The following is a 24,482-nucleotide window of genomic DNA, read 5'->3' as shown; positions in this document are numbered from 1 at the left end:
ATCCTTTTATAGACCTGCCAAATAAAGCAAACAACAGAACAAAAACCCAGGGGACAGAGAAGGGTTTATGTGGCCCCATCTGTGCATATGTGTGTTGGGACCATGACAGCCCTGGCAGAGTGCCCACACTGACTGCGATCAATGACAGTGGTGCGTCCATGGAAGAACAATTGAGTGAATGACTGAACAATTATATCACTTATGAGTGAAGGAAAAACTGCACATCTGTGTGTAGTGTAATTACAGTGAAATATCTCTGTCAAATAACTGCAAGCAAATTTTAAAAAAAAAATCAATCTTTCTTTAAATTTTTCTTTATATGCAACTTGTTTTTAACGTTGTACTGGTAGCTTTAAACAAGCGGACAAAAATCCAAAAGTGGGGCAGCTATCGAATGGGATCATTGGATATCATTGGTCCCACTTAGAGGGCCAAACGCCTACAGCAGCAAATAAGGAACATAGCAATCTAATTCTGCATGTTGACATTCCTGTCCATACAAAACTCTCAGTGAGTGCATACAAACAAAGAAAAGTTTGCCTGTCAGTAGAAAGTACGGTTTTGTTTCTCATAAAGAGTAGCGAAGGGGATCAACAAAAAGAAATGGTGCAGCAGAAAAAAAAAACAACAACAATATTTCAATCAAACAAGAGTTCTCTTTGTGAAGAACTGCCAGCCAGGAGAAATGGGGCTCAGGCGTCACAGGTTCAATTCCACCTTGCAGGTGACAGGCCTGCCTGATGCTACACCCTTGGCTCCCCGCTCACCTCACTAAATAACAAGCACACGCATGCAAACACACACACACACAGGCACCAAGCCAATGCAGACAACAAGAGCTAGTTAAAGTGAAAACAGAAGAAAAGGCAAAGGAGGCGAGGAGAAAGTGGGACGTTCGCAAAATAAAAGATATCAAAATTGGGTAAAAGTAAAAAGTGAGGTAATGCAGCAAGCACGTAACCAATTTGGAACACAAGTGGGGAGCTTAAAGGGAACACAGACAGGAGAAGAGGTGTGTTAAGACCCAACGCTGCTCAAAGGCTGCTTTACCCTCGCTCCTCTCCTCTCCCAAATGTTGACAGTACAAGTGCAAAAACAGGCTTTGAAGTGTGCTCTGCTGAAGGGGTGCCGTGTACTGCGCGTCGTGCTTCGTTTAACAGTGTTACCCACAAAGCATCCCGGGACCTGCTCCTCTCTCTATCCCTCACTGTCTTTCATTCTCTTTCTCCTGCTCACATTGAACCTTCTGACAGTTTTTTGATGAAGCCAGTGTGGGCAGACAGACAAAGTGGGTGACAGTGAGCAGAAAAAGGCAGATAAGCGAGTAAATAAACAAATTCAAAAAAAGGAAATGGGAGCATAATTTTAATGATACTGCATCATTCTTCTCTTCTGTCTTTTTTTGCAGAGAGCACAGAACTCAGTGGATTTCATTTCAGGTGACACCTAATGGAGCATGAGGGTTATTAAATGTTTCCAGGAAATGCTAATGTGTGCCATTGAAACATCTGCAGATTGGAGGATTCAGCTCCCGAATATTTTACGAAGTTCAAAGAAATGGCTTACCAAGGTGGCATAAGCCAGTAAAAGCAAAGAAACAAATAAAGCGAACAAAAAAGTTTTGCCCATTAGCTGCAGTGACAAGACACATACATTCAATTTGCAGTGAAAATGTTAAATTTGTCTCTAAAGAGGGGAGGTGCGAAGCCAAGCGAAGGGGAGAGACACCTTCAGATGACTTGACTGATGGCATCTGGCAATGCTTCAACCTTTAACTGTCCTGCCTTTGCTCCCAGTATTTCCACTGAGGTTTCATTGCTAGCATAAATGTTGCCTAAAAATATTAACCTGACTCCCCGCTGTTCATTAGGCCTTAAATTGGAATTCATGCTTATTTTTGTACTGGGGATTTGATCCAGCGCCTTTACACCTATCATAAAGGGGCCACTTGGCATGCTAATTGCCTTGGCCCTACTTATGCACTCCCCAGCTCACATTCCTAATGGTGTCATAAAACATGCTAGTGCACTGCCACATCCCTAATGCAAGGTAGGGAATATTTCACACTGTGAGGGTGTTGAGTTTGGCCTTGTTTATGAAGAAATGAAAGATTCCCTCACGATGATTGTAAAGATGGCTTGCACTGTTAAAAGATCCAAACCAGATACAAAAAAATGTTATCCAGAAAGGGACAATGAGTCTTAAAACACACAGAAACATTAAAACACCATGCCAGCCATTAAAATGGCTGCTCACAGAGGGAGATAATGATTTAAGCAAACTATTCAGGTGGTAAAAGGAATTGCAGCTTCCATGCACCACTGGGGATTTAGTTTTTAAAAGGTGTTTGGCAGTGTTGTTATGGGCCAAGCATCAGTGGTTTGAGGAGCTTCAATTCATCAATTAAAGTGTTTTCTGTTACATGGAAAATGGATGAAAAATAATTACAGGTTAAAAGTATAAAAAGAATAAAAACGAAAAAAATTAAGAAGCTATTCGGCAGTTGTGTTGTAAAGCTGTTTAAGTTGCTCCAGTATGCCTGCCCTTTGTATATAAAGTCATTAGATCTTCATCAGTTCTGGTCGCACTGAAGCACCTCTAAATGATGTGGAACAGTGCGCTGAAACACCTCCAACAAACCTCACATGGACAACTGCTGGGAGAACTTGTGTGTGTGATTATGTATGTGTGTGAGGTCACACTGCGGCCCTGAAATAGCACTTCATTAGTCATCCATGATGTCTGGCATAGTGTGCCTGGGTACCTATGCCAAAGGGTACCATAGACACGTGCTTGTGAGGGGACGCTCCATTTGGACCCCAGCACCTCTCCGCATCATCCAAAAGCCTCAAGGGCTTAATACCGACTGAAGTCTATGACCCAGTAAGGCTGGGGAAGGCAATGAGGTGAACCCACCACCGGAGGTAGAGGCAGGGTGCACAGCAGAGCATAACATCCTGGTCTGTTTTTAGCCAACGACCGCAGAGCAGGGTGTCTTCTCTGAAATTAACCTTAAGATTCAGCGAACAAGTGATCATAAAATGCTTGAGTTTCAACTTGCCTGAAGGTTGTTTTTTTTTTATACAGATAAAACAATCATGCCCCTCTAAGTCATATCCAATAATCAATCAAATCTTCTTGTACTTTGTCTTCTCTCCTTTTTTCTATATTCACGATATTACATTTAGAAGACACTTTTATCCAAAATGACTTACAAAAGAGGAACACATTGGGAGGCATCGTGGGGTTCAGTATCTTGAATACGTTTCCTTTAACATGTAGACTTGGGAAATTGGAGATTGAACCAGCAACCTATTATATATTCAACTTAATTTTTCTACCATGTTGTCTATTTTAACGTCTTGCTCCTGGTCTCTTAAAGCTTACATGGTTCTCAATGAAACCTGGCAACAATTATTATTTCAACAGCTGCAGCAAAACAATACAGTAGCACTTACAAGATTACTTATATGGTAGTTCCAACTCCATCAACACAGGCATTAGACCAGAGCACGTCTGCTCCCACCTTCCTTAGCCAGCAGGCCCTCATTAGGACCCTTGTAAAGGCCTCGTACCTGCCAGGCTTGGGCCCCTTACACAATACACACCCCCAGGCTTCAGGTGTGTAAGGTGGTTGCACTTCACCGGAGGGGACAGCTTGGGCTCATTTAAGTCCATGGTTTGCCCTGTGCCTGCTGCTGCAGCAGGCCCCTGTAAACTACAAAACTGTGCAGGGCTGAAAGGGGGAGAGCGCAGGGGGTGAGTAAGGGAGCATGGATTATGACCCTGTAAAGATGAAAGACGTCGCGGGCAACAAGCGATCAAAGAGGAAGTGTGTCAGCACTCATGTGGCAGGGATTGGTCGTATCAGAGGCCCCGAGTCATTCAGCCTGTGCCTGCATCTGTGTAAATCTGCATGCTTGTGTGTGTGTGTGTGTGTGCGTGTGTGTGTGTGTGTGTGTGTGTGTGTGTGTGTGTGTGTGTGTGTGTGTGTATTGACCTCAGCTCAGCAGGGCTTAACAGTCACAGTGGACAGCACTGGTGCTGGATAATGCCACAACTTTCACAAGCTGCTGCTTAATTGCTGTTTAAAATGCACTTTGTCCTGGGTAGCACAGCGTGTTATAGTTAACACACAGGCACATGCTCAGACAAACAAACTCACAGTACATTTTACCCAAGAAAGCATCTGCAGTCTTCAGCCACAAAGTTAATCTGATCTCACGGTTAATGTAGAAGCAAAACCGCAAGGGGCCAGTTACCTGTTGATTTACACTCTAGTCCAATTACTAGCATTGCTGGGAAACAACACCTAACTGTAATTGTGTGTGCGAGTATATGTATGGAGTCAATCAACCTAGTTATATGCTGGGTACTAAACTCACTTAACCTTGTTATCTTTCAACACAGCTCCAGCCATGTTAGAGGAAATTGAATTAGTCAAGGAAGCTATTAATAGGAAAACACAGAAACAGCTATGGAATAATTAGATTAGATGTCTGCAAACAAAGAATAGTCCATTCACCCTACAAGAAAGTTTGACAGTGAAGAGCTAGAGGCTGTGACGACAAAAAGGAAAAGAAAAGAGAAATATAGAAGATAACAAAATGAGACCAAACCCTTGCCCAAGCCCCACAGAATAGATGTCAAAGGGGAGAGTTTGCTCACCACTTGTACATCTGAGGGCACTCTGGACAGAAAATCCAGCAGTTCGTTGTTATCGATGGTATAAGGGTCGCGCAGCTTCTTGGTGAATTTATTCACCCCTGTAGACGGAAAAACAGTGGGAGGAGGTAGGGATGAGTTGGGAAAGAGAAGTGGTTATTGGCAAATGCTGTAAGTTCAATATGTTGATAAATCCTTTATGGTTGTTTTGCTCTCTGTAATTCTACTTTGTTCTTTTTTCCCAAAATATAGAATAACAAAAGCAGCATGGAGCAAAAATGGAACAGCATTGCTCTGAAACTGATGTACTTTGATAATGAATTGAATTTAACTATAGGCCATGAAATTTATTACACAATATAGCATTAGCTCACCCCAGGCCAACACAATGAATCTAAGAGGGATGAAATAGATGATGATGGTGGCCGCTCCAAAGGCCGCTATCGCCAGCCAGCTTAAGAAAGGCACAGTCCAGTTAAAAGTGCTGCAAAGGGAGAAAAAAGGAATGATAAAATTATGATAGCTTCAAATGCCAGGAAATAAAAAATTCACTGAAAGTTTTACTGGTAGGCATGTATGGGTGAAGACAGTCTATGGTTCAGTTCAGTTTACACTATCTTATCTAAAAAATATTAACAACTTTACAGAATCTCTGGTCACTCATGTGAAAATAAACAAAATAATGTGCTTTCCCTTTGCTTGTTTAAGTATCTACAGTATGTAAAAAGAAAGGTGGATCTATGTGGATGCAGGGGTCTATAGTAAATAGTTATGCGCATCATGCATCTATAGGAATGTGTGTACATGATTCACTTAAAAGGTTATGCAGGGCTAAGTGAGATGTTATGGACACAAAGACAAAGAGCCTTTGTCTTTGTGTCTCAGGGTTGACTGTCACACTGTCTAACAGCAGCACTGGGTAAACGCTCAGTTAGGCTGGCAAGGCGAGGCAGTGCATCCTGGCAATGTGGAAAAGACACTGGGACATGTGGAGGGAAGCAGAGCGAAGCGGGCCGGGTGCCGAAGAGCAGGCTTACGACTCACTTCTTTATCCTTTCGCCATAGGAGGCCACTTCATCCAGTGCATTCTGCACGCTGATGCACACGTCCTGAATGGCATAAAGCTTGTTCATGAAACCCTTTCTCTCCGAGTCCTGCAAGAGGATAGATAGAGATGTACGCAAGAGAGGAAGAAAGCAAGGATGAGGGAGGAGAAAATGGAGACAGTCAGAAAAACGGCAGGGGGAATTGAGAAAGAGAAGAGAGAAGACTGGGCACAGGCAACTTGGGAGAACAATACATTTTAAATAGCATCAAAGATTTGGAGTGGGGAGCCAAATCACCGGATATCCTGCATGAAGTGACGGAGCGCTTTCATTCCAAGCAGTAATAGAGATATAAAGTTGGCAGAACAAATCAAAAATGTTTTTCTCCTTACAAATGCTCACACAGGAAAATTTGAATATGTGAATAGAAAGGCAGAATTAAACAGAGAGCCGAATGGATACATCAGTCTTTGAGCTCTCCCGCTCTCTTTCTGCTGCTGCCAAGGCTGCCAGGGAAGACCAGGCAGAACCCTCTTTTGTTCTGCTGGCTGGCACACTGTGATGATGTCACCAGCTGTGACATCATTATCATCCTTATTAACGCTGTCAAGCACCGTGAACAACTCTTCCTTTTCAACTTTTGATGGTACTGAACTTTGAATATTACTGGAGAATGGGAGAGAAACCACAAACTAGGCAGGCCATCTAAAGTCTATAAACCACGCCACTCTTACTGAAGCAAAGTGAAGAATTTAAAAAGTCATGCAACAGTCAACAAGCTGCCTGCTGACTGAGAGGCAGGCAGGCAGGGACAGGACGGATCTGAACACAATGAGGTGATCAAAAGCCGTTGGCTGAGTGAGGACTTCAACATACAGACAGTTGCTAGTTGTGCTTGGTGAGCATGCTTAGGGAACAGAAGGACGAAAATGAAAAAACTATCCAGAAGAACGCTTCAGGATTGTGAAGTGGTAATGTTATGGATTGTCAGTTTAAAAAAAAAAGAAGGAAAAAGCAGGAGAATTTAATCAACCACTGCTTGCACTTTATTATCCTTTATTGTACTTTAGTACCTGTGGCAAAAAACTGAACGGTAGACACAATTGAAACTTTTATACTTCAGATAAGATAGAATTTGAAATGTACCACGTGGGTAAATATTGAACTATATTACACAGTTGTCGGATGAACCTGTCAGTTACCTGCAAAATAAATCCACCCTAAATAAGATAAAACCATATATTGTAATCAGTCTTTTGTTTCTAAAACAGTATAAAAATGTCTGTGTCATTGATGAAGATTGATGGCTAGATTAGAGAGGTAAAGTTCTGAATAATTCTTGTCATAATACTCACAGTAGACAGTGAACCAGTGAAAAACATGAAACCTTCAGGACCTCAGAGGCTTTTACCACATTTCACTCTTTGAGGCCAGCCACCTCACCACAACCCTCCCAGTGAGACCCAAACTGCCCCAAACCCACCCTCTTTTTTTGCTCTCCATCCAGGATCAGATAATGTGAAAAATGAACCATGGAACAGTCAGGGAGACCACATTGCCTCCCCAGCAAAACCACACAAGACAAATAGATATAATTAGACAGCCTCTCTGGGTTATTTTTCTTTGCAAATATTTTACAAGACTCCCTTTCTTTCCTCCTCCTGCACTCCTGCTTTTCTCAGTCCTTTCCGTAGAATCCATCTGTTTTTCATTGCAGGCTCAAACAAATCTCAGAGCACAGTGTCTATTGTGCTGGGCCCGGTTAGGCTGGGGCGAGCCGGGCTGGGCCAGGTCAGGACATTTTTATTTTCGAGCCTGGACTCAGGGGAGAGTGTTTGAGGGCCATGGGAGTGGTGTGAGAGAGCGGGTGGGTGTGGAGAGGATAGTTCAGAGGTCACTGGAGTATAAACCATTGCCACATGCCCTTCGGACTGCGGTCTGACTCCTATTTCCTGTCTTCAAACACGGCTTGGGGAAGCGGGAGGTAGCAATAACACTGAGGGCCACGGAGAACCTTGTTTTCCCAGCTTCCCTGCACACTGCGCACATATGGAGTGAGGCAACCTGTTCTTACAATGGAACCTAATATGCACACAAACACACTCACCCCACAGCTATTAGATAAGGTTGATCTGCACACCTGGTCTTGCTGTTTGACTCTACAAACAATACTACATCCCAACATAGATCAGACGACGAGGGCCCATGACTTCTAAACATTGCTTCTTTCTGTACTGAGAAATTTTGTTTTAGACTGCAGTGTCATGAATCATTGAAAAAGAATTTACACAAGCAAGGGAGAAGAGAGACAAGACATCCATACATCATATTCTAGGTAAAGGAAGCTTAATATTATCTTTAACATTTCACAAAATGGGGACATTTTGGAATAAGGGAGGTGAGCTTTCTCAGACAGAAATTTACACTTTCTCAGGAGTGGATCCATCCCAAGCATAAGTTAAATTGAGGACACAGCTTTGTCATGCTTTCTGTGGTTTTGCAAGGAGTGTGTGCATATGTGTCAGCCACTCGCTCACATGTGATATGTAGTTTTCCATTCTTGATTAGCGGAGGAGAAGTGAGGTCTTTGCAGGAAACCTAGGGCCTGTATTTCCATCTGTTCCTTTCTTTGTCCGTCAGGAGAGCTAAGTGGGTTTGTTTGGAGACCCGAAGGCGAGGCTAATAAAAGGAAACCTGCACGGCCTCTTGCTTCAACTTGGCTGCCAATGGAAGTCATGTTAGTGCTCAAAGTATGCTGCAAATCCCGTCACCTCTGACAGCAGTGTGGTGATGGATGATGCTGCGTGGCAGATAGAATAATAAGCCTGCCTAATGTGTTTAGCATCATGAATTTTGATAGACTGCAACTGTAAGTTCATCTACACATACTGTTATGCAGACATGTGAGTGTCAGTGCCATCTATAAAGAGAAAATTGTAAATGCAGTCTAACAACTGAACAAGTATTAACATAGATTTTCATCTACTGTAAGGCAGGCCTGAATCTATGCTGATGTGTCTATTTTTCCATCAGGAGCAAAAACCATATTTGAATGCAAATTCATAAAATGAGGGAGAATGTTTGTAAATAAAGAGCACAAACTTTAAACGGTAGAAAAAAAAATTAAACTTTATGATAACTTTTTCTCTAACTTAATCCCATCAATGAACAGTCTATAGTCTCTTGTTCTTTTTCTTTTTTCAGGCATCTAAAGGATCTATTTAATGTACCTGCATGGGACTTGAATATTTACAAACCTCTCTTACATCATTATTGTGGTAGATTATCTCCGTGTTTTGAAAAACATTTGTTTTATATTGTAATCTCCTTCATAGTGAAAGGTGACAACCACTCAACCACACAACTGACTGTGATGTGAGCTCAGGGTGAAGCAAGTAGAGCAGCACACTGTTAAATAAAAACTGCATTAGTATAGTTTGTCCTGTGAATGAAATGTTTTTGTGTGCAGAAGAAACTCTTTGACATCAATTAACTCTCATCATGTTGGTAGCAGATATATTTAGTGAGTCGGTGCTCTTTGTTGGGTGAAGGTTGCATGTTTTAATTGTATGTATGCCATTTAAAGACAATAAATCTATCTTTTGTGGTTATGTCGAGAGTTTGCATCATTGTTTAGTTGTGTGGAGTGCAATATGAAATCCTGCCAAGCAGTCATCAGTTTAGCAGTGGGAACACTCGTTAAAGTGATGTGAGTTGTTTGCATGAGTTACGGAAGAGAACCAAGGGACGCGCACTCTCACTCTCACACACACACACACAAACAAAGAAACAGCCGAGTCAGACTAACCACATTGCACTTGCTGGTAAATTGTAGTAAACAAATGTGGTAAACTCCTTGAAACACTTGATTAAATATTTAACAAAGAGAAAATGTGCAGTGCTTCTGTGTACACGACTGCTCTATTTCTTTCAGAGAGATACCATCATGGCAAAGTACATCTATATGCAAAAGTGTAAAGTGAACAGTTGTAAACTTTGCAAAGACAGTTTGTTCTTCACTGACCCAAGGCCTAGAGCTAAACAAGAGAGAGGTCACAGAGGACTTAGCCTATTACTATGGACTCAAATATCTGTCCTATATCCAGTGGGTGGAAACGAGAAAGCCATTTGAGACTACTTTCACCTCCGATCAGACTGTTCTCCCTGCTGGGTTATGCCATAAAAATGATAAACCTAACAGTTATAATGTAGTAGCATACATCCCATCACACCAGGAAATGAGTCTGAACCACAAGTGACTGCTCATTGCTGCCGTGCTAAAATTGCACCTGTTTTTCTTTGTTTCGCCTCTCTCACTCTAGAGGCACGTGTAAAAATTGAAATGTCATATAAAACGTGACAGCATGCTAATATGTGGCTCCCAGAGGGCATCTGAAAGTGCTTTTGTTGATTTTGTAACTGCAGAGAGACGGTATCCCTACCGTTTCCATCCCAGGAGGAGGGAGAAAAACCACTGAAAAGCTGTGGAATGCTGTAGGGATGACACATATTGAGTTTAAAAAAATATGTGCAAGAATTTGAGGTGTCACAATATTAAAAAGCAAACATGGTTAGCACTTATTAAATATTTCAAAACCCTGAATATACTGACTGACCATGTTTTTCAATCAACCCTTTTCAGATGGCACAGGCATATTCCAAGGTGGCAATGCCAGGATTCATCATCCTCAAACTATAAAATAAAGTGGTTTAAGAAGCATGAGGTATGAGTCCAGATCTTTTTCCTATTGACAATGAATTGGATGTGCTGGGGAAGATTTAAAAGATGTCCAACTCTTATATCATCAATACAACTTCTAGGTAAAAAGCTACTGCTACTTTGGACAGAAATCAATGTTCTGACATTCCATAGGCTCGCTGAACTGATGCCACAGTGAATATGTGCTAAAGGTGGTCCAAGAAAAAAACATATATATAGGACACGTGACTTCTTTTCAAATGGACAGTGTATTTTGTTGTAATAAGATCTTATAAATGTATCTCTTAGTCTCCAGTTAAGGTTATGACCCATGAGCTTAATTGAGTACAAGTTGAGAATGACAAATAAGCAATAATTTTGAGTAAAAACAAATGTTCAGATCAGTAAACAAAGGGGAAAGAGTCAAGGAAATCTTTAAGATCCAAGTTTCCAGGAATTCATATTTCTACTGTGACATTTTTGCTTATCAACATGGGTCAAAATTCCATTTCTTTAATATATCTCTTCCTCTCTCTCTCTCTCTCGCTCTCTGTCTATCTAAATACATATATATATCTATATATATATCTATATATAGATATATATATAGATATATCTATATATAGATACATATACTCTAATGTCCATTAATGTATATTCCAAGTAAGTCAACAGGAAAGCAATGAGTCACAGAGTCATAGGTTTCTTAATATAAGAGTAAAAAAAAAAATCCCTCAAGATTAAAAATCAGCATTTTCAGACCTGGCCTCGAAGAGCATCTCTCTTGCTTCAGAAAATGACGACAAAAGAGAGACCCTGTGTATGGCAACCGATACAACTATGCAATCTGGCAGCTCGCCAGGGCCACATTAAAGGGGCAGATGTTCATGCCTTTTTTTTTTTTTTGAATAAATCATTTATCCCATACATCCATTTTTCTTCCTCTCTTTTTGTGAAAACACATACATATCTGTTAAACTGGGGTATTGAGATGCAGCACACATCCTCTTGACCCCAACCAAGCAGCTCACATACAGAAAGGCCATGCTCAGGAGCATCTCAATCCTGCACACCCCAACAGATGACTTTGAGATTAGTGTATGTGCATATCTGTGTTTATATAATGTATTCATGTTGAAGAATATATGCATGTGTGCTAAAGATTATTACCACACAGCCAAAGTCAAATTCCAGTTAAGACTGTTAGATAAAGATGGACCAGGCACACGCAATGCACCCCAGTACAAATTAGTCTCGTCTACTCAAGCCCCTCAGCAAGGATAAATATACACACATGTAAAAGAGAGGAATAGAGAGACAAAAAGAAAGAGTGACTATAAGAAGCGCTGGTGAAAGTGGTGACTTATTTTCAGTTTGACCTCTGCTTTGTATCCTAAAGAGAAAAGTTTTCTGTGTTATTAGTGTGCATTTGTGTGTGTCTCAAATGTGTCTGGTTGGCAGGAGGTTGCTTGCCACTGATCATCTTTACCCATCTCCCTCTGGGGCCTCTCATCACCTCCACCATGCCAGCTACTCTATCAGGCTCAAGGTCAGGCACACACACACAAACACACACACATAGGCCAACACGCATGCATAAATGACCACCACAACACAACTTCTGCTCTTGATCACCCCATCCACACCTCCCGCTGCACGCCACCCGACCCCCACCCACCCAGCCTCACCTCTGTTCCCCTGCTCCTGCACTATCCTTCCCCTGTCCTTCCCAGGATCATGCTTGGCAGAGTGTGATGAATGGGACAGTATTACTCTTGTCCGCTGTTGGCCTGGTTTTAGTTTGCTTCAGCTCACCTCTCCCTGTCTGTCAGTCTGTCTGGGTCTCTGTCGATGTCTCCATGCCTGTGTTTTATACATATGTTAGGACATTTGCATTTTTTGACAATTGCAAAATGAAAGTACATGCAAACTTTTGTGCCACTGAAAATGATCCAATGATTAAGTACCTTTTTTTATTTTTTATGAAAATAAACAAACTTTTTTCATTAATGAAATCATGTGTTACTCCTGTTGGGGTTAGATTACATCTGATTCATCGCCTCAGTCTCCAACTTGGCATCCCTTTAATTGTGCATGCATATTCAGAAACACAAAGGCAATAGAGACAAATGTAAAATACACTGTCTTAAAATTTGTTTTGGAAGGAAAAAAACAATAGAATAATAGTGCATTGCTATGAAGTGAGGGGATCATGTCTTCAAAAAGTATATAAAATATGCATCCTCTCTGTGCTCATTACTGATTTATGACTCTTGTTAAAAGAAAAGGTGGCGGCTGCCGTCTTACATGTCTGACTTTCAAATTCAGACGACACCACTGTCAAGTGTTGTGCTCCACATTCGGTCCAATGAGAGACCGAGAGGGCTGACTGTGTGCAATCTTCAACACTCTGTTCAGTCGGAGTCTCGAAGAGAGTTAGTTTGGGTGGATGAGAGCATGCACAAACTCCTCACCTACAGTGAAAAAAGCGCACAGAGTCCTCTTTTGATGCATAGTTCATCAATTGAAAAGTTCAGCTGGTTCTGCCACTTGTGTGTAAGTGGTATAAAACTTTGGGGACTAGACATTGTGGCATTAGGTATAATGAGCATTGGAGTTTTCTCAAACACTATAAGATAGTTCTGCTGCTCCTGAAGCACCTTTAAAGAAAAAGCACCCACAACCATATTAAAGTAACCCAACAAACCACACACACACATTACCCACGAAGGAAAGTGAGAGCTATTTGAAAATCAGTGATTTAGGTGCTTGTTTCATAAAGTGCAAAATCAAGTAAAAAGACAAATTTAATTAGTCCTTTTAACCTCAAACATTTAATTTTGATTAAAGAATGCTAAAAGGAAGAAAAATCCTCTCGGATGACTCCTCATGTCACCCTTTATTACCCAAGAGCCAAAAACCCTAAATCATGCTAAACACACCATCACGCCTCAGTGTACAGCTGTCAGCTTGCAGTGTAACAGGTCTACAGTGCTACAGGGACATCACACAAAAAGACAGGAGCAGTTCTCCATGCTGGAGCTCACTTAGATTCCCATCACCTTAAAGAGCAGGCACAGGCATAGCCCTTGCAGTGGGTTTGGGTTGGAGGCCAAACGTGCAGTGCGAGGGTATTAATTAAGACGTGGACACGGGACAGTTACTGAAAACAAACCCTGACAGGACGGCTAAACACAGGCCGGTGGACAGACGATGACCTAAACAGCAAACCAGGAGAAAGCAACACACACCAGTGGGAGTCTGTGCCAGAGCTACACACATGTCCACTTACCACCATCGCTCGTATCCACTCAAAGTGCCAGGAAGCCAACATATCCTCGAGGATATGGTTTTTATCACGGCTGTCCTCCCAGGGGCCTGGTTTAGTGTCCTTATGGATAGATTACAGTGAGATTTTCTCTTTACCAGCCACAGAAATTAAAGTGAGAGGGTTAGACAATGTGTATGTTTGGTCTAATACATTTTGTTCCACTGAAGAAACAGAAAACATATGGATAGCACTGGAAACAGCTTTTTCTTTGCAATGCAAAGAAGATTTTTGTGATTTTTTTTTTCAGTACTTACCTTTTAAACTTAAAAATTAAGTTAAAAGTAAAAATTAGACAAAAAACTTTCAGAATATCTGAGGCTTGTTTTTTCTTGAGTACATTAAACTTTTGAAATGCCTCAACCTAACTAGCATTAGTGCTCCTAATCTCCATTAAGACAGTAAAAAAAAAGGATAATCAACAAAATAACTATACTGTTAAAAGCAACTTCAAATGAGAGCAAGTGCAAACAAAAATCAACAACATTTCATTCAAATCATATTGGCCAGAGGCCAAGTGATGAGAGAGCGGTAAAGATGCAAAGAACGAAGAAGCTATGACAGAAAGCAAAAGTATAAAATAAATCTGGTGGGAATAGAGATGGTGAGAGACGACCCAGCTGATGTACGTGTGTGATAAAGAGGAAAAACAAACAAACAATGCAGTGTGTTTTGCATAGAGAGACAATACCCCTGCTTCTTTCACCCTGCTTTTTGTTTTCATTCCTCCCTCTATTAGCCAAACATGATTAAAATGCAGTTCCCACCAGCGTCTCTGCTGAACGGCGGAAAAAGAAACAGTGAGATGGGGAGAAGAATGAAGCAGAAAAGTCAAGAGCATCTTTTACAGTGTGACGCTTTTCATCCTTCACAGGCGGCATGAAGAAAAGAACACAGACGTTCAAACTTTTTTTCTTTTTTTCTCTTCCACTTTCTCCTCAGCAGCCGAAACACCCCCGATACCTGAGGACAATCCCACCGCATCACAAGTTCAATAGTCTCCCCAAAACAACATTTCAGTCACGCCTTCTTTTTTTCAGAGCCTTGATATAATTCCCAGCGCTCTCTTTAGTCCAATTACATTATGCCATGTCCCTATCTGAGCGATCGGCGCAGTGCCGTGACTGGGACTGAGAGAAGAGTGCTGGGGCCCGGGAAGGTGCTGCACGGCTCCTTATGCTATCTGGAGATAAGTCTGAAAACGTGCACTGTTTTTAACCATATTCCCGCTAAGACAAAAGGTGTGGCTTATTTAACTTTAAATGCAGCATAGAGCATGCTTAATGACAAACAAAAGTGACAGATACCGAGACAGGGAAGGGCAGAAAAGCCCAAGATGGAAAGATACTTTGTGTGGGAGCAGGTCGTTTAGGTCATTGGCGTTTAGGCCGCAGTCGTTTAGGCCCCCCTGCAGTCGTTTAGGCCAACATAGGAGTCGTTTAGGCCAGGCTACCTGCAGCTGAAATCTTTATTATTGTACATTCGTTATTATTCGAAGTGGGCGTTTTATTTTGAAGACGGTTTGTGCAGTTCCTCTTCCTTTCTTCACGTTCACCACTCGACATGTTTACACCGGTGCGGCAGTCACTGACTATGTAAGTTATGTTCATACTGATGTGAAATGAATGTGTACATGTTACTTACCTTTCTGATAGTGTTTTCTTGCTCCTGGTGTGTATTTGCACTCTTTAAAATGTCCGTTTCTGCTCGTTAGCATGATTGCGATTTAGCATTGTTAAGCTAACCGAATTTGTATTATACTATTAGGGTGACCATACGTCCGTATTTCCCGGGACATGTCCGTATTTCACGGGACGCCCGGGACAGGAAGTGAAATACGGACGTGTCCCGGGAAATACGGACGTATGGTCACCCTAATTATACAGCATTATTGTCCAATGAATGTGGTAATGCGGATGATTATTTCCACAATTTTATGAATTTATAAATCACCATTTATTAAATAAAAAAAACGTTTCCACACTAAAGTTGGTTATTAAATAATTTACCATAGTTATGTAGGCTACCCAGACAGACCAGTAGAGCTGACTTATATCTTATAATAACGAATGTACAGTAATAAAGATTTCAGCTGCTCAGGTAGCCTGGCCTAAACGACTCCTGTCGGCCTAAACGACTACAGGGGGGCCTAAACGACTGCGGCCTAAACGCCAATGGCCTAAACGACCTGTATCCCTTTGTGTAAAAAAATCTAAAATTAAATAGGCTGCAAAGCCTGTAGGATCTGTGCATGTGTGCTTATGTAATGGTGGCCCCAGATGAGATAATAATGTAATAATACCATAGATGGCCATGCTACTTAGGCAGAATCAGATCTTGTAAAAGTGACCAATTCGGTGCCACCTAAGACTATTGTGGAGTGTGAAGTCTAAAACGTGTATTGGAGCTAGATGCAGCAGCATGAAAAACATGTTGTAGCACCACAAATAAAAGCAGGCAGTGGAATGACAAAGATGTATGCCTCTTCAGCAACCTCTTCATCCAGTGACTGTAAGGCAAGACACGGCACTGGTGAATCGATTTGCATCTATAGCATTGACTCTTTCACTTAAAGCGGCACTATGCAACTTTTTCATGGTCATAAAATTGCTTGGCAATCATCAGATACCTTGGCTGACCTGTTCTGATGAAAACGGTGACATTTCCATCTCCATCTGGTGGCCCTAGCCCGAAACAGCGCTTGCAACTTTGCCTGTGGCGCCGCGTGCTTTGTTTACCTCTGGAAGTCTCGCGACACACGAGAGCCGAGAACTACTGCTTCACGGCAGGTCTAAAGGGCTCTGAGCCGAGCCAGGGAGCCTGATAAGACACACCTCTCTCCATTAGCTGTCGACGGCTAAATTGAATGTGGTTAGCTTCTAGAGTAGTAATATATAATATGACTAGACTGTCGCCTTATTTTCTACGGAGCTCCCCCTACAGCTTTGGGGTGTGTATTGCATGGTAAACAAACCCCGTATTACTGAAAGTTGCATAGTGCCGCTTTAATGAAAGAAACATGAAAGTTGTGGTGCAACTGAGGAAGGTGTTGTGTTACTTTACAATATTTTTCTGTGAACATGTTTTCCAACCATTGTCAATCAGTGGTGTTGTGGTGGTGTTTTTTCAATTTTGATACCACTACCATAAAGTGTCACCGCAACCATTTGTGGAAAAGAAAAAATGTTAATTCTGAATTATTATTTGACCATTTTCAAAAATAATGATTATTTAACCAAAGTTTTCTGTTAAATTCAGTTATTTAATCCACACTGCTGAGTACACTCTTAGAATATATAACTGACATCTGTGTTCTGCAAGATGTATGCACGTTACACACATATATTCTAAGTTCTGTCTTTGATAAGCTGCTGCACCAAAAGTTTCAAATTAAAACTGAAAAATAGCCAATAGGTTACTATTTGACCTCAAAACTGGATGCCTTGAAGAATTGGGTCCATAAAAAAAGAGAGAAAAACAATTTCAGGTCAATGTGTTCAAGCTCAAGAATAATGACTGCTCTATATTTACTATGAAGAGAAAATTAGTAAGAAATAGAGTAGGAAAAAGATTTTTTTGCAGGCACAAGTGTGTATAAGCGAGAGATTGATAGATAGACACTGGGAGAAAGAGAGGGGGGAGTGCAGCGAGCAGTAAGCCCCTGAGCAGGACATGATTGCAGTGTGTATCTTATCTGTGTCAGGTCCTCCTGAGGCTAGTGGAGCCTAGCTGAGCAGAGCACAAGCGCTTCAGTGACCAGTCAACCATGTGAGGGTAATCTCCTCACTCCCTCGCTCTCTCTCTCCCTCTCTTTCATTCTTTCTCTCCCCATTTTTCCAGTAAGCCCCCCTCCGGGAGGCAGCTGAGCTGCACACACATCTATGTGAGATGCTCAGACAAATAGACAGACACGCTTATACACAAAAACACACACGCAGCCTAGAGGTGATTGTGTATCGCCAGCTCTGGACAGCGAGCCCACAGGTGAGAGGAGGCATCATGGGCTAGATTACACACTGAAACCCCTGCAGCCAGCAGTCTGTAAGTAGAAGAATGAGAAGCATGTTTTTGCTATCTCCCCCTGCTCGACTCTTAAGCTGTATTTCAAGATGCTGAAAGGGTCTATCATGGTACTACAGGACACATGTTTCTTAAATAAGACAGACAGATTTGAAATAAAAAATGTGGAATTACCTTGAGTTGAAAGTAATGGATGAATAACGCGAAATAAAGCGACTGATATTTTAACATCTAATAGCAGAAAATAGCAGTTGTGAAAGATAAATATGATATTAAAATCAACACTTCCATCTCTCATATTCAACCACTATTATATCAAAATGTTTAAATTGAGCTATATAGTTTTATAATATATGCAATGTCAAAAGTAATTAAACTCTAGCAATAGCTAGGAATATAATACTCTTAGTAATACAGCTAATTAGACTAGAATCACATGAAACTAAGTATCAATGTGTTCTCATAACTTTAGAATGGGCCTTTTGTATATGCACACAGTGCCAATAATATTTCCATATCTGACCAGAACAGACAAACCAAACGCTGATCTTTCACATTTTTAGTGGCCACCATAGTTTCGCTATCATGCTTGGAACAAGAGAGCAAGACTGGAGGAATTAAATTTGCTGCAATCACTTTGACAACACCCTTTGCCAATAGATGTCATTAAATAATACATACAACTCCTTTAAAGCTGCCGTAGGCAACTTTTTTTTAGTCATATTAGCTTGAACTGTGATGGGATTCTGAAAGGAGAATATTAAATAGGCTGTTTAGGAAAAATCCCGAATTCTGTAGCTCCCTCTGAAGCCTGTAATCATGCTTGCAAAAATCGAGCGCTCCCGGCTGTTTTTAACCAATCACGTTAGGTTTATTATTGATCTATTATCTGAGCAGAACAGAAACCAACCACGTCTTCCATGCTGAGCGTGAGTGTGCCCCCTGCTTGTGTGTGCGCACACTGGTGTGAACTCACGTGCACAACCTCGTCCACAGAGGGGGAGGGACTTGAAAGTTGTATCATTTCGAATTTTCCGACTTTAGACTCGGAATTTTGAAAACCTGCCGACGGCAGCTTTAAGTGTAGAGATGGGTTTAATGGATAATGTCATATAATATATGTATGTATATATATTAACATATATTCAATGTTAAAGAAAACTTGAAAGAGTTGCAAGGGGAATTTTGTAAAACAATGTGATGGGCAAGGCTCACTTTTACCATCTTCAATTGGGGCCCAGTACAGCTAATATATTTAGAAGAAGAACAGTGGAATCTGGAACTTGGCATCAACATAAAAGTGTGTAGCACGTAGATAACACAAATCAATCAACATTCCATGCTGTAGGTCAGCGCACACACACAAACATACAGCAGGAAGTTAGGGAGGAGAAGAGAGGAGAAAAATTAGTCCATGTCTGCCATTCTTTCACCCTTCATGTGCCTGCTCGCTTGGCTTTAACAACTCAGCTGTCCCCATCAATTAGTCTGGATGCTGGACTTTCATTGAGATTAAGTGACTAATATTAGTGCTTGCTCACGAGAAAGACACTTTTCACGTCGGGCCAGCAATCTGTTAAGTCAAAACACATGTGGTAAACCAATGCAAAAAGCCTGCAAGGGGTCCTCGCTGCAATGAAAAACAGTTGCTCTACTTTTTGGCCATGTAATACCCCATTTAGCCTCTGGAGCAAAGGTTATCCAGCTAATAGCTGCCTTGTGGTGCGCTGGAAGAGCTATGCACATGGCCGGAGTAAACATCTGGGACGGATTGTACATACTTGCAACATATGCTTCAAGTTCAATTAAAATGAGGCCTTGGCACATTTATTAATCTTTTTTCCCCCTCTCCTCTCTCTCATGCTCTCCCTCCTCTTACCACTCTCCCCTATAGGTCTGTGCCATAAAAGAGGCCTCCTTTGACCCGTCCCTCATACTTACTCATACTATCTAAAGCTGTGGCTCCTAGTCACTGTAAAAGACCTCATATCCAATGTAAAAGACAAATTTGCTTAGCTTTGAAACTCCATTTGTTCTGCACTTAACCAGTTTGGAGGAAGAGCAGGAGGAAGAGAGTGAGTATTTGTCAGGAAGAAAGCAAAAATAAGGACAGGGAAAGGAATGATTGCGGGAAGGATAGAAGGAGAGTGGGAGGGGAGGGAGATGTAGGTGAAGAAAAAAGAAAAATGCTCCCCTTTCAACTTCCCCACAGCTTAAATGAAATGCTAAGAGTTGAGGGGAGCAATAGATCAAAATGTATAAAGCCAAAGTTGGTAAATTGTAGCCTTTGTGGCAGCTGTGCTATCCAGCATCCCAGCCCTGTGTGAACAGAGAGAAAGGCCTTCTTATTTGGAATAATCAGTTTGGCACCAAATCTGACTGAGGCCACACACGCTGCCTCTGCAACTCATTTCAATATGAAAGTCAAAAATGTATTTCATATAATCTGCTGCTTTTCAAATGCCTGTATTTCCCCCCCTGAGAGGAGGTAGGAAAGCAATGGAGGTGGACAGATGTAAAGACGGGGTAAAAAAAAAAAAGAAGGTCTGGTGTATATCTTCAGTCAGTGGCCCCCCTCCCATACATTCGGCCTTGGAACTTCACAATCATGAAACTCTGCTTCTGCATCACTGTGGGAGAGGATGTAATGTACACATATATTTGTGTGCTCCTCACCAAACTGGCTGTCAGACTGATTGCTTGACTGGTTGACTTACTAGTGGAATGACTATTTGACCATCTGAACTATAAATTATTTTCTAACTCTTTTGTCACAGGCGTCCACTTATAGAAATACTAGTGATCTTGTGTTCTCCAACTAAATACAGCCTAAAGATTCCCTGACTTGTTGAGGGCTTTTACATTTAGCTTCCCAGAGGCAGAGTTTCACCCCAAAAAAGACTGACAAACCTTGTCATGTAAATTATTACATCCCAGCCTGCTAACCTGCACGTCACCGGTGTGTTGAGCTCAAGTAATTTCACTGTCTGGATTATTCAAGGTTTCCACGAGTCATAATGCTGTCCTTAATTCATACTACTTGAAACTCATCATACTGCAGTATAAAAAAGAAAGCTGTTTTATTTTCAAAAGTACCCCCCCCCCCCCCCCCCCCCAAAAAAAAAAGAAAAAAAAAACTAAAACAGCTAGATCATTTCAATTACCACTCCCATGTGCAGCTTTGACAACGTTCTGTACCCTATTCAGTGGCATTTGTTTCAGTAGCTGTTTCTACAGTGTAAATGAGCGGAGGCAGTAAAGCAGCCACCTGTTGTTACCTGATAGTGTCTGGACAAGCCCAGATGCTGTTTTACTGGGACATAAAGGAGCAGTGAATGGACCTAAATAGCTAACTAAGCACTTTATATGGGTGCATGTTCCCAGGAAGAGAGGCCTAAAGGCGGGAGTGTTAGTAATGCAAATTCAACATAGCAGTACATAAAACGAAATATCAGGATAGTGCACCAACTGCATAAAAAGACCAAAACAAAACAGACTAAAAAAGGTGGAAAGGTGAGGAATGTGCTCTGTATATACCTAAAGAGAAAACTTTAAAAAAGGTTCAAAGGTTGTACAATCTGTGAACATGTGTTTGTGCCTCAGGCGGTGAGAATAACTCAACAGAGGGGGAGATGAAGTCATTTCGTTAGTCTGTTTGTGTTTCCGGTCTGTGAAGCAGTGTCAACCCCTCCTGAGGCGGTGTGTGTGTTTGCGCGTGTGTGTCTGGGTACCAGACGTGAGACATAATTACCTTGTCATCTTTGTCAAAATCCTCATCCTCATCCTCCAGCAGGTCCTCCACTGCTTGCTGACAGTTGGAACAGAGGAAAAATAAAAACAACAAAATTAAATTTAAAAAAAACATTTGAGCATTAGATAAACATTACATAACACAGGGTTAACATCATCAGAACAGCCAGAGAGGCACATTTAAGCTGATTGGTTATGCTCATGTCTGGCTAGAGTTTGCTAATGAGTATGGGAAGCATGTGGATAACACAACTATTGGACTTAGGAGAACTAATATGTCATAAGCTTCAGAATGGTTCTGAAGTAGAATTTAATTTTAGAAACATTCTGTTGTTCAAATATGTGGACACTTCTGGAAGTGTAAGCAAATACTCAGGCTTTGAATTTCTGAGGATTAAAGTCTAATCATCCACTCTAATCTCACTGCATTAAAGCATTCAAATCTTACACCACTCAGGGGGACAAAACAGCATCATCTTGTGATTTTTCACAGTTTCTTGTGACCTCCCTAACCTTTGCACTCATCTGTCACCTCTACCTCCAATTTCTATACATTCACCTATCTATCATTTCACATCCTCGCACAGAACGATACTCCATGGGAGAGAGAACAGAGAGGAGAGCCTTAAGCTCGGGGAGCAAGTCACAAAGAACAGCAACTATTTGCTTCAGTGGTGCATGACCGATGAAACAAGAGCTGGTGTTACCCTGAAGCCCCGAGACACTATGAGACATACTGTACAACACAAAGAAAAATGACTTGTCTTGGAACACAATTATGTACACATATTCAGAATGCTAAACCCCTGTAACACAAAAGTGAACATGGAAGTTCGAGATTTTCTTATTCAGCATTACAATTTGTATATGCATGTTAAGATGCATTCAAATCGAGAAAATGCAGACCTTCGCTCCCAGCCCTCTATCTGTTTGAGTTGGCAAGTTAGTGGACAAATGTCTAGACACACAAGGAAAACCCTGAACCAACAAGCAGCTCTGTCCACTGTGTTTAATAACTGATTAGTAGTCAGAAGAGATAGAACACTTGAGTTATGTTTTGATTATGCAGTCTGATGCCATCCATCAAGTCAAAATCAGAGGTCATTGCTGCCTTGATGCAACCTCTATGACTCAATCGCACACCATAGCTACAACCTACACATTCATGCTCCCAATTTACATGAACAATAACATCAACCCTACAGCTGTGCACAATTGAGTCGAGCTATTGGTACAGCTCGACTAAGCCATTTAACTACACCGCTGTTCTGCTCCCATCATACATGCTAGAGGGCAGAATTAAGTATTTTCAATGCCACAACTCTGTGAACTTTGGGAGAAATGGTTCAAGACATCCTGCTATTTCTAAATTTCTCTGTGGGAGATTATTATACATGTAATTACAGCTTAATTAAGTGTACAGACATTGTCTATAAGTCACTTGGATTATAATTTTGTCAAATTATATTGCAGTTATAAAGTCTGGAAATTATTAGAGCAGAACCACTGTCTGGAAAGTGGCCGCAAGTTGATACATAGTATTAATGGGCTGATTTGAAATTGCTGATGCATTTAGCTATTTAACAAAAGGTAGCCTACAGAAAATATGTGAAAGAGACTAGCTTTATTGGGAATTCAACTGCATTAATGAAAACTTTGCCGTAGAAAGGATGGGCCTCTGGAACATGTGCAGAGCGCCTTATCCACTTTGACTTAAGTTGAGCGTGCACATGCAGAGTGATTTGCACCGCAACCACAGTGCGTGAGCCTGATTTTGAAAAGCTTGATTTCATATGATTTTGGCCAGATAAACATGTTTACATGCAATTTAAAAGTCCAGTTTTGGTCAGACAGTTTTGGTCATCTTGCATTGCATTACCAATCCTCAAACACTCGTAAATCTTCAAATACCAACTTCACCACAACTCCCTAACCACGTCCAGAACAGCACAAACCAGTTTGGAGACATCCAAAAATCATTACTTAACAAGACAATGGCTTTTGTCCTTTTTGTTTTTCATTGGAATAAGAGAGGAAACGTTGTGGCGGCTGACATAAGCCTCTTATGTAAATGCAGCTTCCCACACAAACAAAGAGGAGTTCAGAACAGCAGAGTTGAAAGGGTAGAATCAATAGTGTGTGTTTGTGTGTCTGTGTTCTATCAATAGCTCAGAATCACTTGGGTAAAGTGTTGTACATGTATGCACAGAACTGCACATTTTAACCGACTATATAGCAACTGGGTATTCCCAGTTTGCTGTGACTCCATCACTGTCTAGACAAATAAGCTCGACTGTCCGCGACTGACAATCTCTTTACTGATACAGAATACTTCCAACACTACATTATACAAACACCAGGGAGAGAATTCTTGCTCTCAGCAAACACAGAAGATGTTTACATGATACAGTGAAATGAAAGCCCTCTGGCAACTCTAAACAAATGAACTATAACTGTTTAAAAAGACATCATGGTTCCTCTCAAATCCTTTCACCCATGCCAAGATATAAACATAATGGAATCCTCCACACAGAGGCTTTACCAGGGCACGCCTGGCACATGCTCCAAACTTTAAACAAAGGAATGAGCATGAGCTAGCCGGAGAAGCATGACCTACAGAGACAGAGAGAATGATAGTCGTTTGTCTCCCTCTGCTCTCTGCTCTCGCCCTTCTATTGCCTCTGGTTACAGAGGGAAGTCATGTTTCCCGCAATGAAACACAGTGTAAAATTAATAAATAAAACGACATGGAACATGTCATCTGCCCTGAAGATTGTCACGGCTAAATGTGTGCACTGAAGCTACTGTCTCAGTAAGAGAGGATATAAATTACCTCAGCACAGCCGATGAATTTCAAACATCTTTCTTTTGCTCGCTGTATCCCTCTACCTCTTCTGTTTGTCTCATTCTTTCCTCTGTCTAAGACCTGTTTGGTCTATGATATCAAATGTGTACTTATCCTCCCATTATCATG

At 41.3% G+C, this 24,482-nt stretch overlaps 1 protein-coding gene across 5 annotated transcripts in view; it reads right to left on the bottom strand.

Annotated features, from left to right (window-relative positions):
* mctp1a (multiple C2 domains, transmembrane 1a) overlaps positions 1-24,482 on the bottom strand; it is a 135,914-nt gene that overhangs the window by 7,209 nt on the left and 104,223 nt on the right. For 3 of the 5 annotated variants that reach the window (XM_075468735.1, XM_075468736.1, XM_075468739.1), the window contains 5 exons: positions 21,510-21,566; positions 13,703-13,801; positions 5,710-5,819; positions 5,040-5,149; positions 4,669-4,766 (listed from right to left, as the gene is read on the bottom strand). In XM_075468735.1, coding sequence (XP_075324850.1) covers positions 4,669-4,766; positions 5,040-5,149; positions 5,710-5,819; positions 13,703-13,801; positions 21,510-21,566 — 474 coding nt within the window. The remainder of the gene's footprint in view (positions 1-4,668; positions 4,767-5,039; positions 5,150-5,709; positions 5,820-13,702; positions 13,802-21,509; positions 21,567-24,482) is intronic. The other 2 variants (XM_075468737.1, XM_075468738.1) reach the window with 1 other exon arrangement.

The sequence above is a fragment of the Odontesthes bonariensis genome, chromosome 6 (assembly GCF_027942865.1).
Source record: "Odontesthes bonariensis isolate fOdoBon6 chromosome 6, fOdoBon6.hap1, whole genome shotgun sequence".
In the NCBI taxonomy this organism is placed as follows: Eukaryota; Metazoa; Chordata; class Actinopteri; order Atheriniformes; family Atherinopsidae; genus Odontesthes; species Odontesthes bonariensis.
This window is presented reverse-complemented; position numbering and strand designations above follow the sequence as displayed.